We start from the raw sequence: 17,062 nt of genomic DNA on the forward strand, positions 1-17,062 counted from the left end.
GGGTTATAAGATTTATATCTGTTTGTTCACTTTGGCAAATACAAAAATTTACGTACATGATTCTAAAGCCAACCTTTTCCCTGCAAATATATAAATATGCTTTCTTTTTATTTTTTTTCACAAAATTGGCACCTTTTTCATTTTTCTACATGATTTTTTAATTGTGAAATACGGCCACTGTCAGTATTTTCACACATTTCTGACATAGTTGTGTTCATGTTTCTTAATTTCTATTGAAACTTTATCCTGTAGTCACTACATGCTTATTTCAATAACTACTTAAAGTCTTACATTTAATGAATTGCTTTTTTTTATTGTATTTATGAATTTTGTTGGATCCCTGATTGCTCTGGGAATCTTTTCAGAACTTTACTCCATCGAACTTTAGATTAATCTTCTTTTACTACCTCTTGGCATCTCTGTTTTGAGAATTTAAACAGTTTTCCTCAGATCATTACCAGGATATGCCATCTGCTATCTTTTAACACATATACTATTTCCTGTCTTTGTACTGCAGCTATAGAGTGGGGGTCAGAGCATGACACTATTTGAGAATTCTCAGGGGGCCGGGATCTGTCCCCATACTTCTTAGTTCCTGACTCAATCTCGCCCCAGGAACTTTTCTTATTTCTACTTTAGGTAGAATAAAAAGCTAACAACAACAGTAAAACACAAAACAAAACAGAAACAAACTTTACAGCTCCAGTTCAGGTCAAAGAGTTGTTTCCAAAAAAGTAGGACTTGATTTTCCTAATCGAGGATTGTTATTAGCTCCATTGGTTTTCATGTATTTTCACTGGCAACTTCTCAAGTTCTCTTGATTCTTCATTCCTTTCCCTAAAATAGTTATGGTCCATAGGGTCATCTTAATCCTTTGTAAACTAGATATTGGTTTCAGGACTACAGTCTTGTAGATGGCTCTTAGATCCTTGTCTACTCTAGATTTCAGTCTTGACTTCAAATATGTATACTCACCTGCCTAATTCCTGTGTCTCTGCTCTGATGGTCCCCTGGGTACCTCAAATTAAGACTATCTGAGGCTGCATTTATAATGGTTACCTGCCCTTTCAGAGCTGCTCCCCCCACCCCTCTGTAACACTTCCTTCCTAATGTTAATTCTCCTCTGACTGATCTTTCTGCTTTCCACTTACAGTCTTCAGAATGAACTCTGCTTGCACTGTTTAATTATCTAAAATTTATTAATGTTTTCCTACTGATATTAAGGTTCTAAACATTACATCATAATGCATATGATGTGTCTGGAGATTTGCTGTTTCTCTGTTTAACCCTCTCCCTCTTTTGCAGCTAGATAAGTACACTCAGTAATAGGAAAATGACCTTTCTTGTCAACTCAGCTCTCCTGTCTTACTCCCATTTGTAATTGGCCTAAAGGATGATGAAACTGCCTAGAATTAGGATCTAGAGTTGGCAGGAAGCCCTTCAGATTTGGTGATCTGAGTAGCGTATTTGCCAGCTGGAGCTTAGAACAAAGAAGCCAAACAAACTCTTGGCAGATTCTGAAATACAGCTTTTTTTTCTTTAGAAATTATGATTCTAGTCAGTTGATACCGACTTAGAAGTGTATTCAAAACTAATACAGGAGCCATGAATTGCAGTCACTTTTGATGCTAATTATTGAATTTGTAACCCATTCTTTAGTATACTTTATTTAAATAGACTTTTGGAACTGAAAAGAACTTTTTCCTGATCTTATAGGTGATCTTTCCTGAAAAGAACTAATTCCCTGATCTTATAGGTGAGGAAAATTAGGATCTCATTTCATATTTATAACAGATTTGGGTACTGCTCTTATTTTTAACCTAGCTCATTTTCTGTATATCGTGAATAGTTAATAGAGAATACTAGAAGAAGAATCATCATCCTTAGTGGCTTAATGTCCTGTTCTTTACAAGCTTAAACACTTTTAGAATGAGACTGGTGTGGATTAACAGAGGCCCTTATGTAGATTTTAAGATGATTCATTTTAAAAAGATTAATAAGTTTATAGCATGAAAATTAAGTTTGCACATAACTTTATTTGCACAAGTAATAGATGATGATTATAAAACAGCACACAAGGACTTAGAGTGAAAGGAAGCCTCTCAGCTTGACTTATGTTTCTCATCAGAAGCTGTTGGATTTTAGCTGTTTTTCCAGAAGTGTTTATCCCTATTCTAAAGGATCCAGTTTTCACTCATTAAAGTCATTTTCTTTTTTGGGGGGTGGTGGTGTAGAGTTTATTTAGTGGGTTATGGAGGGGGGAATGGCAGGAGAGAAGAGGAAGGGAGAGAGGAGAGGGGCAGAAGCTGCCTATTCAGAAGAAGGGCAGACAGACAGACAGACACACACAGAGCAATAATAATTTTCATAATTTAATAAATTAAAGGTTTAATAAATTTAATAATTTAATAAATGGAAACAAAAGGTCCAACTATAGAAGCAAATGTTGGAAACCTAAAGTAGCATTGGAATGTGAATGTAGTTTTAAGTATGTTGCCAATTTACTATGAGTGGGCAAAGAACAAAAAGACAAGCACCTAATGAGAAATATATCCACAGCTTTTATTCCAAGCTGTTCATTGTGAACCTTTTTCATATCTTTTCAGCCTTCTCCCTCCTTAGACTTAAACAAAATTAGATCTGACAATACCCAAGCTATTTTGTAACCTGCTTTCCTTTGCTTTGCCTAACGATGTAAACTAAGTGATCATCACAGCCCTTTGGAGAACCACACACTTTCCCTAAGACAGTTCAAGGAAAGTACCCGTTATCAGATCACTTACAGTTTGGACTGATACGGAAGGGATTAAAAAGTCATGGAAGTCCTGCTACTAGTTAACAAAGTGGATCCAGAACAAAACAGTTTAGAGCTTTGCAAGCAGTTCTCATTGTTAATGTCAGCTGAGATTGCACAGACTGGCAGTTACTGCAGACGTTTTATTATGTGTGTTTTAGTGGAACTGTTGATGTTTAATCATCCACTTATCTCTGTCACTGATTCACATCGATAGAGGAGAGTTTGGGAGGGTTTTTGTTGTTGGTGGTGGTTGTGTGTGTTTAAAAAATCTGGTCAGTTTTTGTTTAAAACAAAACAGCTTTGTGTCCAGGGGAGTATCATTAAAAGAAAGTTTTGCTGCTCATGGCTGGAAGATTGAAACAAAAGCTGGTAAGTTTGGCAGTTCTTATCTATGGGAGTGAACAGAGAGCTCCTTTCTCTTTCCTCCCTTACTCACTTGGGAGGAAAGTCAATCTAGTTGCTTTGAATTTAGGGAAGCAGGCTTTCTTTATAGGGGTTCATTTTCTAAGGTGGCATTAATCTTCAATTAAAATTGCTGTGGGAAAAGAGAAATGGTCCCCTGGCACCTTGATGCACGGAGTCTTGTGATGCTACTGATACACATGTAACAGAAACAAATCTCACTTGTGAAAGATGCATTTATTATAATAGCTGATGAGGGATGTTCTGAGAAGGCCATGCATAGCACTCTCCCCTTTCACCTTACATTTTGATAATTCTGAAAAATCTATTTTGGAAATAAATGCATATTAGTCATTTCAGTTTATTAAAAAGTAGCGCTAAGAGAGAATGTTTTACTTTAAACCACCAAAAGCAATTAGCCCAATTCAAAAGAAATTTGCTTTTCAATTTTTAATGTGCAATTTTTAGATCACTTATCTTCTGCTCCATGGGAGACAAAACTCAGCTACTCTGTGGTCTGCCCAGAATCTACTGAAACTTGGATTGATCCTTATGGTTCTCGGGGGTGAGGGACTGTTTTGTAGATGCGTGTTTGTGATATGTGTAACATGAAAACCTTCTGTATGGCTGTAAATGAACTTAGAGGAAGTGAGTCTGATATATAACTGAATCTGGATGGAGGAGTATTACTTGTGGCTTTAAAACAATGTATCAAATGTTCTTAATCTGCTTTTCCTGGAACAGAGGGATTTTGCTTTTTCTTGCTTTATCCAACACAAAGAATGCTCTTAAATGTCCACTTAGATATTTTAAAACTGTTGTTTTATTCTAACCTGTCTGATGTTAAGCATAAGGTTGCTGATTTAGCTAGCTCAAACTTGCTTTTTGCTTGCATTTAATGTAGAGCGGCATCTGTCCAAATTAACTTAAAACAAAGGAAGTTCCTGAGTCTGCTTTTCTATCTCTTAAAACAAAAACAAACAACCCTTTCATAGTTATTAAGTGTTTTCTAGAATATTTTTAATATTAACAGTTTGAGTTTTGGTATTTTATTGTGCTAAGTTGTTTTCAGAATGCTTTTTTAAAAACTTTATTAAAAACTTTTTTATTTTTGAAAAAGTAAATGCTTTGTTTTCTTTTCCTTTATCAGAGCACAGCAATGGAGGAAACAGCTATATGGGAACAGCACACAGTGACGCTTCACAGGGTGAGTTTCTGCTGCAGTGAATAATCTGTGTTATAATTCAGGATACTGGCAGCTTTGAAAACAATAGAGGAAAGCCAGATGTCAGGAAGCCAAAAGAAAGGGGAAATTTTTTCTATATTCTTTTGTTTAAAATTAGATTTGTAATAAATTCTTCATTTAGGTCAGAAGTGAGCATGATTGCTTTTTCACATATCCTTTGGTTATTTCTTGTATATTTGCTATTTTTAACTCCAATTTTAAGTGATTTGTTGTTTAGAATTTTGAATGAAAATATAAAACATATGTTTTTTTGTTTGTTTGTTTATTTATTTATTTGGTTTTTTTTTTTTGAGGCAGGGTTTCTCTGTGGCTTTGGAGCCTGTCCTGGAACTAGCTCTTGAAGATCATCCTGGCTTCGAACTTACAGAGATCCGCCTGCCTCTAACTCCCAAGTGCTGGGATTAAAGGCGTGCGCCTCCACCTCCTGGCCTGTGTTAAATTAAACTGGCTGTATATACATGTTTGTAGACTTGGGTTTAGTTTTAAAGCGAGTTATGCTCCAAATAAAATCTTGAAAGATGGTTTAGTATATAGCTCAATTGATAGTGTGCTTAGTTTTAGCACCCATGAAGCCCTGAGTTCTATCCCCATCTGAAATTGGCACTGGGCAGGTAGACACAGGCAGATCCGAAGTTCAAGGCCATCTTAAAAGGTTGATGGGGGGGGGGCAGTCTTGAAAGGTAACTATTCATTTGAAGTATGTACAACCTAAACATTTGCAAATGGCCCAGAAAAAATTATTGGTAAACACAGTAGAAATAAGAGCTTTGAAATCAGGCTAGGCTGCATTTTAATTTTACTTGTACTTTTCTTCTGCTTTAGAAATGGGGAGTGACCCAATCTGTCTTGTAAAACCTTGGTGTTTGCAATTTAAAATGAGGCTGGGAGCTGGAGACAAGGTTCAGTAGGAAATAGTGCCTGCTTTTCAAAAGGACTCAACTTTAGTTCCTGAAACCAATGTTAGGTTTCTCACGCCTGTGTCTGTAACTCTATCTCCAAAGGATCCAATATTCTCCTCTGGTCTCTGCAGGTATACACAGACAAACAGAAGACAGACAGACACACACACACTCAAAAAAAAAAAACAAAAACAAAACAAAAACCGAGCAAGCTTAAAATTTAGCTGGGCATAGTGCCACACATTTTAATCTCAGCACTAGGGAGGCAGAGGCAGGTGTATATAAGTTCAAGGCCAGCCTGTTCTAGATAGACATTCTAGGCTGGCCAGGGCTACACACCTCATCTCAAAAAAAAAAAAAAAAAAAAATGAAATAAAAATAAGGTAAGGCTAATGGCACCAATTCATGCTTTGTTTAAGTATGTCTTCCAAAATTCACCCCTTTTCTCTTTGAGCAGAGCTACTGATGACTTTCCTGCTTAGAGAATGTTTAAATTTGTGTCATCTGCCTTACCCTGACAGACTACTCCTGAGAAGTTGACAAGTTGGGTGGGGAAGTCATGTTCCTGCTCACTACTGTCGCTGACTGTCTCGGGAGTATGGGAATCTGTGCTTAGTGATAAGGCGTCAGTTAGTTTTCAGATGAAGTCATTTTAATAATATGTATCTTTAATTCATAAAGCTGAAATACAGTTTTCTGTTGTTTGAATTGTGCTTAATAGGTTGCATGTTTAAATCAGATGTATGATACATAAAATAATTTTATACCTCTTGTCTTTCATTTGGTTGAGATATAAAGGCTCGATAGTATTCTAAGTATTAGATTTTTTTCCTAATACCTTTATCATTTTTGTTGGTATAATTTATATAACAGTAAATATGCTCACCTAGTATACATTTCTGAGTTTTGACATAGTCACAAAACCAGTATCACAGTAAAAATGCAGAGTGACTCTATTATTAGTCCCCTTTATAATCAACTCTGTCCCTTTACTCTTGGCCTTGAGCCACTGATTGTCTTAAAATTTGACCTTTTCTGGGATGTCATATAAATGGGTTTATGGAACAAGTAGTCTTTTGAAACTGACTTTATTTGCTTAGATTAATGCATTTGAAGCTTCTCTATAATCTTGCTTGTGTTTGGTATCTTATTCCTGCTTATTACTAAATTCCACCCCATTGTTTGATAGTTTACTCATCTATAACTGATGGTATGTTTAGGTTGTTTGCAGTTTTTGTTATTATGAATAAATCTGCTTTAGGATGCAGAGTTTTGTATGGACATAACTATTTTCTCGGGTAAATAGTTAGAAATGGAATGGCAGTTGTTTTATGCTAGCTGTTTAATTTTATAGGAAGTTACCAGACTGAATAATTCTGTCTCACTAGCATTGGATGAGAGTCACTCAGTCATCTCATCAACTCTTGATATTGTCAGTTTTAACAACTGTGTTTAGCCGTTCTAATAGCTATCTAGTTGATAGAGCTATTATCATTGCAGCTTTTTTAGTTAATGTTTCTCTGTAGATTAATGCTAAGCACCTTGTAGTGATCAGTTTTCACTACCACGTTAGTGCATTTGCAGTCATCTAGGAGACAAACTGAGGCATGTCTGTGAAGATGTTTCTGAACAGGTTTCACTGAGGAGGGAAGACCCACACTGAATATGGGTAGTATCATTCCTGGGGTCCTGGGACTTGGTCTCCCCACTTTCAGACTGAACAGACTGACCTTACACTCCCACTACCATGCTGTCCCTACCATGCTACACTGTATTTTTCTACATGAACTAAAATAATCCACTCCCCTCCTCAAGCTGATTCTTGTCAGGTATTTTGCCACAGTGATTGATAACTAATGCTTCATTCTCCATTCCTCCCTAAGTCCCCCAGTGATCCTGGGAATGGAGCCTAGGGCCCATATAGCAGGAAACTGATCACATGGCCTGTCCTACTGAATGCACTTTTTTTTTAAATATTTATTTATTTATTATGTATACAATATTCTGTGTGTATGTCTGAAGGCCAGAAGAGGGCACCGGACCTCATTACAGATGGTTGTGAGCCACCATGTGGTTGCTGGGAATTGAACTCAGGACCTTTGGAAGAGCAGGCAATGCTCTTAACCTCTGAGCCATCTCTCCAGCCCCCCTGAATGCACTTTGATGTGCTTGTCACCCAGTTTCTTTAAAATTTTATTTATTTATTTATTTTGGTTGAGTGTCATTGTACTTAGCTTTCTAGTTCTGTGATAAACGCCATGACCAAAATCAGCTTGGAAAGGAAAGAGTTTATTTATTTGCCTTACATGTCCTGACCACAGTTCATCACTGAGGGAAGTCAGGGCTAGAGCTCAAGGCAGGAGCCCAGAGCCAGGGACTGAAACAGAGGCCACGGAGAAGAAAGTGCTGCTTACTGGCTTGCTCAACTGCTTTTTTATACAATCCAGGTCAGACCTCCCCAGTGCTGGGCACTCCCATAGTCAATCAGTAATCAAGAGAATGCCTTACAGTCTCGCCTACAGGCCGTTCTGATGTAGGCATCTTTTCAGTTGAGGTTCCTCTTCCCAGAGGAACTTTTGTCAAGTTGACAAATAGCTGGCACATAAGTGTTGAGATCTTTTCCCATTCAGTTGCTGTCTGTTTTTTTTAAAGTTGTCACATGTGCATAACAAAAAAAAAATTGTCATCTGTTGAAATTCACCTTCAGTGTTTTAGTTAGGGCACTTGCTTTTTAGTTGTGGTAGGAGTTTGAATATTTTGAATTATTTACCTATATCAAATATATCTTGAAACTATTTTTCTGTCAAGAAACGTGGATTGCCATTTCATTTAACTCTAGTCTTTTGCACACAGAAGTTGGAGATTTAAGAGTTCTTTATATATTCTGGATACAGAGTCATCAAGTATTGTTTTATATATCCACCCCCCACCTGTGATTGTTCTCTGCCTTCTTGCCAGCATTTTTGTTGCCATCAATCATGTCTTTTGGTTTTGAATCTCAGAAATCTTTTGTCAACCCTGAAGTAAAAGGCTTTCTATGTTTGCCTTCTTCTAGACGTTGTATGTGCGTTAAATTTTGTATATGATAAAAGAAATAAGAGGTTTTTCTTCATATGGATGTCTTAATATTTTAAGCAACCATTTTGTTGAAAAGATTGCATTTTCTATATTTAGTTTCCTTTCTACATTTAGCAAAAATGATTTGACCGTGTATGTATGCATCCATATTTTCTATTCCCTAGTCTTTTTTATTTATCTCTCCTTTGATTGCTATAGCTTTTAATTTTTATAGGATCAAACTCTGGCTCTCATGCATGTCAAGGGCCTTCCTGACTAGCCACACCACTTCCTCTTTACATTAACTATAAAGAAATGAGTAACTAGGCAAAGGGTGCTCTGTTCATTGTCAGTTTCACCATTACAAGTACTCGATTTTGCAAGATCACTGTTAAGATTATTTGGCTATGTTTACAAATACATCTGCCTGTATGTGTGTGTAAAAAACAAAGAAGAGGTCATGAACTTGAGAGGGATGGGAGAGTCACAGGAGGAGTTGCAGGAGGAAGAGAGAAGAATAGAAACAATATAAAAGCAGTACTCATGTATGAGAATCTCTAAAAAGCTTAAATATTTCAATTAAAATGAAAGTGCCTAAATATGGAAAAATATACACAAAATGTTTGTTGTGCAAATTCAGTTACTGGTTTTGTAGGAAGCTAGATTTTATAGGACATGGGAAGTTTAAAAAATTTTTAAAATGTGAATAATAAAAGGTTAAGATAGCTAACTATTCATTGAAATGTTTATTTCATTATAAATTATATAATTAAAAACCAAACTATGGGTCTGCAAATCAGAAATTGTCAAGCTAATTGCTATCTAACATTTTTACATTTTAACTCAGAAAACTATAAATTTTAGTAATTTTAATTTTCTAAGTTAATTTTCTAAATCTAAATCTCACTTAATTCTTTACTGAAAATGCCCTGTTTAATCAAGTAGAAAACTTCTGAATTTAACACAGTAAAGTTGCAGGATATAAAATCAATATTTAAAAAACCAGCAGCCTGACTGGACAGTCGTGGCAGGCGGATCTCTGTGAGTTCAAAGCCAGCCTGGTCTATAAAGTGAGTTCCACGAGAACTAGGATGGTTACACAGAGAAACCCTGTCTCAAAAAAATCAAAAAAGAAACAAAACAAGCAAACAAAAAACCCCATACACATCAGCTTTCCTTTATATTAACAGTCCAGTCTCTGAGAAAGAAGTTAGAAAAACTGTTCCACTCAAATATCCACAACCCCCACTTAAGTATTTAGGAATATATCTAACCAAGGAAATGGAAGATGTCTACAAGGAAAATTTCATAGTATGGAAAAGGAAATCACAGAAGATTCTAGTTGATGGAGAAATTGTCTGTTCTTAGAATTAATATTATGAAAATAATAGTAAAATTATTAAATACTACCCAAATAAATTTATAGAATATGGTAATATTTGTCAAAATTCCCATGTCACAGGCTTAGAAAAAATAACACAATAGTTCATATGTAACCACAAATATCACAGATAGCTAAAGTAATCCCAAGAAGTATTACAGTACATGACTTCAAATTATACCAGACAGCTGCAGTGACAAAGAGCCTGATACTGGCGTAAAAACAGACAGAAAGATTAGTGGAATAAAACAGAACCCAGAAGTAAAACAGCAAAAATGTGGCCACTAAATTTTTGACAAAGGAGGCAATAAAAAGACAGCTTATTCAACAAATGGTATTGGTAAAACTGGGATTCTACCCACAGAAGAATGAAATTAGATTTGTATCTTCCTGTACAAAAATTAATTCAAAATAGATAAAAAATTAAAACACTAAAAGTTTCAGAAGAAAACACAGGTGATTCATTTCAAGATGTTGGAATAAGGAAGAAGAACAGCACAGGTCTAACCCCAAGTGTCAACAAATGGGACTACATACTACTAAAGCTTCTGTGCAGAAAGGGAACAGCCAGCAGATGAGCAGACAGCCCACAGAATGGAAGAAAACCCTTACCAGCTACGCTGCAGATACGCAGGATTTACTAGCAGCTGCAGAAATTAAATACTAAAGAAATGCGATTGCCAATCGACAAGTGGGCAAATGAATTGATTAGATAGTTAAAAAAAAAAAAAGAAACACAGATGGCTAGTGACTATTTTAAAGGTGTTCAATATCTCTAGCCATCAGGGAAATACAAATTAAAACCCTTTGAAATACCCCTCATGCTAATTAGAACGGCTGTCGTCAATAAATCTTAAAACAAGTCTTAGGATGTGGAGAGAAAGGAAACTTCACTGTTGCTGGGGGTGCAAACTCATACAGCCATTGTGGAATCAGTTAGGCCTACCTTAAGCAAAAGGAATCAGAATCTTTGGTCAGAAGGGACAACCTAGCTGATCTTCTTTCTCTGCAATAAACCTAGAAAGCTACTGCTTTAGGGCAATAGACAAGGGGGCACAAATATCTCTATGGTAGTGTAGGATGTAAAGTTCCCTAGATAGATGACCAGGACTTGAAGTAACTGGTCTCTGCGCTCAGTGATCTTCAGGACAGCTAAATATACTCCTCAGCAGTCTGCCCCATTATGGTGCATTATACTCTTCAAGGGTTGAAATTCTGCTCAGTTTGTATCTCCTTAGTTACACACAAAAAAATTTATTGTGCATGTGAGATCAGTAATGGTTTACAAAGCCTCTCCTAAGAGATCAGCAACACTGTCCAATTACCCTAGAGTACAATCCACATACGGGTTAAAAGAATTTAATTTTTATATTAAAAATGGCTGGGGGCTGGAGAGATGGCTCAGAGGTCTTCCAGAGTTCTAGAGTTCAATTCCCAGCAACCACATGATGGCTCCAAACCATCTGTAAAGAGATCTGGCGCCCTCCTCTGGCATGTGGAGGCAGAAAGTTGTATACATAATAAATAAATTTAAAAAAATGGCTGAAAATTTTGATAACATCCTATTTAACTCAGCATTCTCAATACCAATTAAACATGTAATTCATATTTTAAAATCATTTCCTTGTTTTTGTGCTGTTAGAAAATGTGTGCACATTTTACAGTTTGAACATATTTCGGGCAAGACCAAGAACATTTAAAGACTTGGAGTCACAGAAAGACCATCATACTTTTAGATGCCATCTATAGTTTAAGGTGCTATACCTTAACTACATTTAAGGGGGTTGTATTCTGTGATGTATGTACTTCTTCCATCATAACACCCAACTTGATTTTCAGACTCACTTCCTTAGATGTATTTTAATAATACTTTGAGAAATAAAGTGAATGCTCAAAATGAATTAGGCATTTCTATTTTCATGTTCAAGTATTATGGTAACATTTTAGAGGGTGAAATTACTTAAGCAAGGAAACTAGGAGGGAATCTTTAGGCAAGCTGCTAAGTCTTTTAGATAAGAAAACAATTGAATAAGAGAAAAACTTGGGATGAGAGTGCCAGTACAGTGCAGGGGCTTGTGGGTCTTTATTAGGTGGTTCCAGTAGAACTGTTTAGTCATGCATAAAGTGATGAACTTGCCCTCCACGTGCAAAATTAGCTTAAGATGAATCAGGCCCAAGTGTCACTAGAATCATAGAACCTCAGGAAGAAAATATAAGAATAAATACTGACCTTAGATTAGGAAATACTTCATTGTGTATGTTGTCAGAAGCCCAAAACAAAGAGAAAACAATTCAAATTGGGCCTAGTCAAAATTGGAAATGTTGGTATTTGAAGGACACCATCAAGAAAGTGAGACGAGAGAACAAGAGAACAAATGATATATTAATAAGGACTTTATTTGAAGTCTGTTCCTTGCACTTTTACAACCCAGTAATACAAAGACATAGCTCAGATGGGAAATGAGGAAAAGGTCTGTCATTTTCTCAGAGATACGTGAAAGTAAGTAAGCACATGAAGAGATGCTCAGCATCAGTAGTCAGCGAAGCCCGTCGTGACTGACTGCTAGTGTGGCTAGAAGATAGACAGTAGAAAGTTCGACAAGAATGGAAAAGATTGGCACTTTCATACATTGTTGATATTAATGTAAAATGAAGCTGCCATTATAGAATACAATTTAGGAATGCCTCAGAAGTCAGTCATATAGCTACCATATGACCCAACTATTGCACTTTTAGAATTAGACCTAAAAGAAATGAAATAAGATATCCACCACTCAATAAGTAACATGTGAACATTTACAGCAACCTTATTTATAATGGCCAGAAGTAAAAACACAAATATCCAATATGGAACTTGATAAGGACAGTTGTTATAATTATTATAAAGACAGCCTTGTCCCCAAATAAATATAATTCCATAAAGACATATGCCATGGAAGCCAAATTGATATGTTGGGAAACCTATTGTAATTGCAGATTCATTAATAGTTATGGAGTTATTTTTATCATTTAAATAACTTTCTATTTGTGTGTATATGCATACATGTGGCAGATGCCAATACCAGGAGTCCATGTGGATAGTCTGTCCTAATTCTTAACCAGAACTTACTTGACAGTTTTTATGAAATTCAAGTAATCAACTCAAACAGTGATTTCTTGTTTTCTTTCTTTAAAGACAAGGCCTCTATTTCTCAGGCTGCTTTGAATTTACCAAGCTGACCTTGAACTTCAGATTCACCTACCTCCACCTCCCAATTGCTGGGCTCACATACCTGTACAGCTATACCTGGTTCAAACAACAAGTTTTAAAATCAAGTAGTCTAATATAGCACAGTCCAAGGACACACAAATTTGATTCCTAAGTGCTGACAAATGATGGTAAAGTGTTCGTTTTCCATGTTGAGATATGTATCTGTAAGAGCAGAAAGTTTTATGTAGAGTAAAAATACTTTTACAGGTATTGTCATTGCCTGGGCACAGTGGCATCCACAGTTCAGAGTGCACATGTTTGTTCAGAAGCAAGGCTGAGGTGCAGTCCTGACACTTAAGAATATTTGGATTTTTTTTTCTGTATTGAGCCATTGAGTTGCTGTCATAGAAATTTTAGTTCTTAAAATATAAAGAAAAAATGACTGATAAAAACTGAAGTGCCTTTTATATTACATGCAGTGTATGTGGGACATTAGTGTGTTATTTGTCAAGAGATTTCCTTCCGAAATTTTTAGAACAATTGAAGGAAGTTGAAATACCTAATACTTGATTTTTAAGGCAACTGTGTGAAATGTCAGATGGTGAATGTATGGGTTAAGTCTGTCGTTTCTGAACCAGGTGTCCCTTCAGGACTCTATCGATAATCAAATATCACTCAGAGTCTTACTTTTCAGAATTTTAAAATTACTTTAGTGCTTATGGAATGCTTATGCAGTTGACATTTTTAATATTGTCATATCTGGTATATAATTTATTGGAACATGAATTCTCTTAGAATGGACTGATGATTGTAATGTATAACCATGCAAGTGACTATAAATCATAGATGCCATAAGATTACAATTTAGTTATATATGCTATAATGAGCAATTTTGTTGCCCTTAATAGAACTATTTTACTGCAATTACTATTTTAGGCTCCTGGGTTTGGATTTGGAATTGCAATATCTGGTGGAAGAGATAATCCTCATTTTCAGAGTGGGGAAACCTCCATAGTGATTTCAGATGTGCTAAAGGGAGGGCCAGCTGAAGGACAGCTACAGTAAGTGTGTGGGCTTTTATTCTTTAATTTATTAATCCAGATCTCCCTTTACTACCTCCCTCCTCCCCTCCCTCCTCCTCTTCTTCCCCTCTGCATTGGTCCTGTTCCCCCATCATAGATCTGTTTTTTAATGATTTAGAATTTTTACATCCAACTTGTGCTGTACTTACTTAATATTTTTCCTTAAGTGAATGCACACTTATTTTTGAGAAATCTTTACTAGTGGTGTAAATGGACAGCTAAGTATTACTTACTCTAAATGGAGAGTAACCATAATGGAAAAGAGAGTGAAAGCAAACTGGTCACTAGTTTAGGTGGGCACCTCTCGCATGAAGTCTTCCCTCTCTGTATGCTAAGAAAATAAGTACAATACAGGTAATAACAAGGATAGGAGGGAGAAATCGAGACTGTAACCAGGAGTCAAAGACGTTTAAAAGGAGAAAGACAGTATTTAATGATAGTGTCTGCTCGCTGGGTGACTTAGTTTCATCAATGCTCTAACTCAGCTGCAGTTATCTTTTTATTTGTTGTAGTGCCTGCTATTCAGGCTTTTGGGGAAACACTGTGCTGCTATGCTACATCAGAAGAAAAAAACTGATGTCCTGTGGTTACTTATTTGCTAAATGCTCTTGTGAAAGGCCTGCCAGTAAAATTTGATGCTGTTTTTAATCATTGCTTTAAAGACAAGAACATTAATTAACCTGTCATTCAGAGGAGATTTTAGTAAGGTCTTACATGGTTTTCTTTAACATGTTTTTCTGGTGTTCTTCCCACTCCCCTTTAGGGAAAATGACCGAGTTGCAATGGTTAATGGCGTTTCAATGGACAATGTTGAACATGCTTTTGCTGTTCAGCAGCTAAGGAAAAGTGGGAAAAATGCAAAAATTGTGAGTATCTATTATGTTGAATATTAGTAGAACTATCAACTACTCGTGATACTTGTTTGGTTGTTGAATCTCCTCTACTCCCACCCCCCACTTTTTTTTTTTTTTCAAACAGGGTCTCTCTGTGTAGTTCTGGCTGTTTTGGCACTCTATGGAGACCAGATTGGTTTCAGATACACAGAGATCCTTCTGTCCTTGCCTCCCAAGTGATGGAATTAAGGTGTTGCACACCCAGCTACTTCCTGTCCCTTAAGAAATAAAAAGTTAGTTCCAAAGTTAGTTGTTGACGGTATGAATGCTCCTGCATCTTCTGTACTATGTATTTAAGTTCAGATGGAAATTTTCTTTTCATTTATAAAGGGAGAGGAGGCTGCAGTCTTCTGTGGCTTAATGCTATTATCTCTTTTATGTACTTATGTCAGTCTGGATCTTGGCAAGTATTGAAAAAGTATGTGTAGCCCTCCTTCCTGGAATGAGCTTTGTGGGAAAGCTTTACCTTCTTCTTCTGAACCCACATCATTACCACCTCATTTAAGTGCGATTGCAGGATGCACTAGCATGCTCAGTTTATACAGTACAGGGTATGGCTTCTAGTACAACTCACTGGAGATTGAAGTAGGGATGAAACCAGCGTGTGTGGGAGTGTTAAGGAGCTCTCCTTTCTTAATAGCACATTGCTTGTCTTTCCCACATGCTAGCTCGTTTTGCTACTTGTCCTCCAACTTCAAACAGACACATTCTGGTTAATCTGGGAAGTACGAAGTAGCAGTGTTTAGTGTTGACTCAGGCTTAGAAGAAATTTAGCCACGGGCTGGAGAGATGGCTCAGAGGCTAAGAGCACTGACTGTTCTTCCAGAGGTCCTAAGTTCGATTCCCAGCAACCACATGGTGGCTCACAACCATCTGTGATGAGATCTGGTGCCCTCTTCTGGCCTGCAGCGTACATGCAGGAAAAACTGTATACATAATTATTAAATAAATCTTTAAAAAAAAGAAAAAGAAATTTAGCCACAAAAGAAATAGAACATAATTTGGAAGGGAATAGCAAGACAAGATTATTAGGCACTTATCAGGCAGATTTGAGGTAAATTGCGAGAGATGAAAGCTGTAAGTCACATAGGATGGTGACTGATGAGGAAACCTCTTGGAAGTGTGTAATGATAAGAACAAGCCCAAATAGCAAGGTTTTTTTCATAGACAGAATGGTCCACTTAATCTCTGAGAACACAAGAAAGAAGCATCAGATAAGCAAGACACATTGAAGGGCTTTTAGAAGAGGGGAGTAAAGGAACACCGACTCCCTAGAGAAGGCCGAGGAACTGAAAGAAACCTGTGTTAGGCAGTTTCATGTAGAGGGACGCGATGCAGATGAAAGGATTGCTGAGCACCACCCAGACTTCTGCCAGTAGAATGAGTTTATAGATGGCCTAATCAAAAAATTTTTATTATGTCAAAATACATTTGGTGTTTATCATGGTAGATGAGGGGCAGAAACCAGTAGAAAGTCATTTAAATGTGGCTGCAAGTGAAGTTGTGAGAGGATTGGTGACGAGAAAACAGAAGAGGATTGAGCAGTCAGAAACAACCCAAAGGTGCCAAAAGAAGACATACAGTGTACCAGTGTCAGGGAACCAAGTGGCTTCAAGGATTAGAAGTGCATATTCAGAAGATGCACGTCGATCTTGAACTTAGAAACAAAGAAATGAGCGGTCAGGGAACACTGAGAAGGAATGCGAGAATGAACTTGTGCTCAGGTAGAGACGGAAGGCAGTTTGTATTGGGAAAGTATGCCGAGCTGAGCGCCTGCAGAGTAAGTTGTTACTAGTTTTTGACAATTGTATCCTTCAGCAGTCTGGCAGGACCACTATAGACTTTGATAAGGATGCACTACCAAATGGTGATTAAGTTAGGTGAGTTTGTTGTGGTTTTGGCTACAAAGTGTCCATAAGGTATACTTAGAATATAGTTCTATCCTTCATTCCACAATTTCCTGTAAGCTTGTGATTCTTATCACCTAGAAAATGTTTATAAATTCTGGAAGGATTTTGTAGATTTATTATTCCTAATCTGTTGCTTAGCCTTACCTATTAAGAGAATAGAGAGCAGCCATTGTGGAAATGGATTGGTGTGATTACTATATTATCT

The 17,062-nt window shown here is 36.7% G+C and overlaps 1 protein-coding gene across 13 annotated transcripts in view; it reads left to right on the forward strand.

Annotated features, from left to right (window-relative positions):
- Positions 1–17,062, forward strand: part of Tjp1 (tight junction protein 1) — a 253,021-nt gene that overhangs the window by 188,573 nt on the left and 47,386 nt on the right. For all 13 annotated transcript variants that reach the window (XM_041654666.1, XM_041654254.1, XM_041654335.1 and 10 more), the window contains 3 exons: positions 4,350–4,406; positions 13,909–14,033; positions 14,818–14,920. In XM_041654666.1, the coding sequence (XP_041510600.1) occupies positions 4,350–4,406; positions 13,909–14,033; positions 14,818–14,920 (285 nt within the window). The remainder of the gene's footprint in view (positions 1–4,349; positions 4,407–13,908; positions 14,034–14,817; positions 14,921–17,062) is intronic.

The sequence above is a fragment of the Microtus oregoni genome, unplaced genomic scaffold, assembly GCF_018167655.1.
Source record: "Microtus oregoni isolate MIOR12 unplaced genomic scaffold, Mior012 000000F_ref0000247, whole genome shotgun sequence".
Lineage (NCBI taxonomy): Eukaryota > Metazoa > Chordata > Mammalia > Rodentia > Cricetidae > Microtus > Microtus oregoni.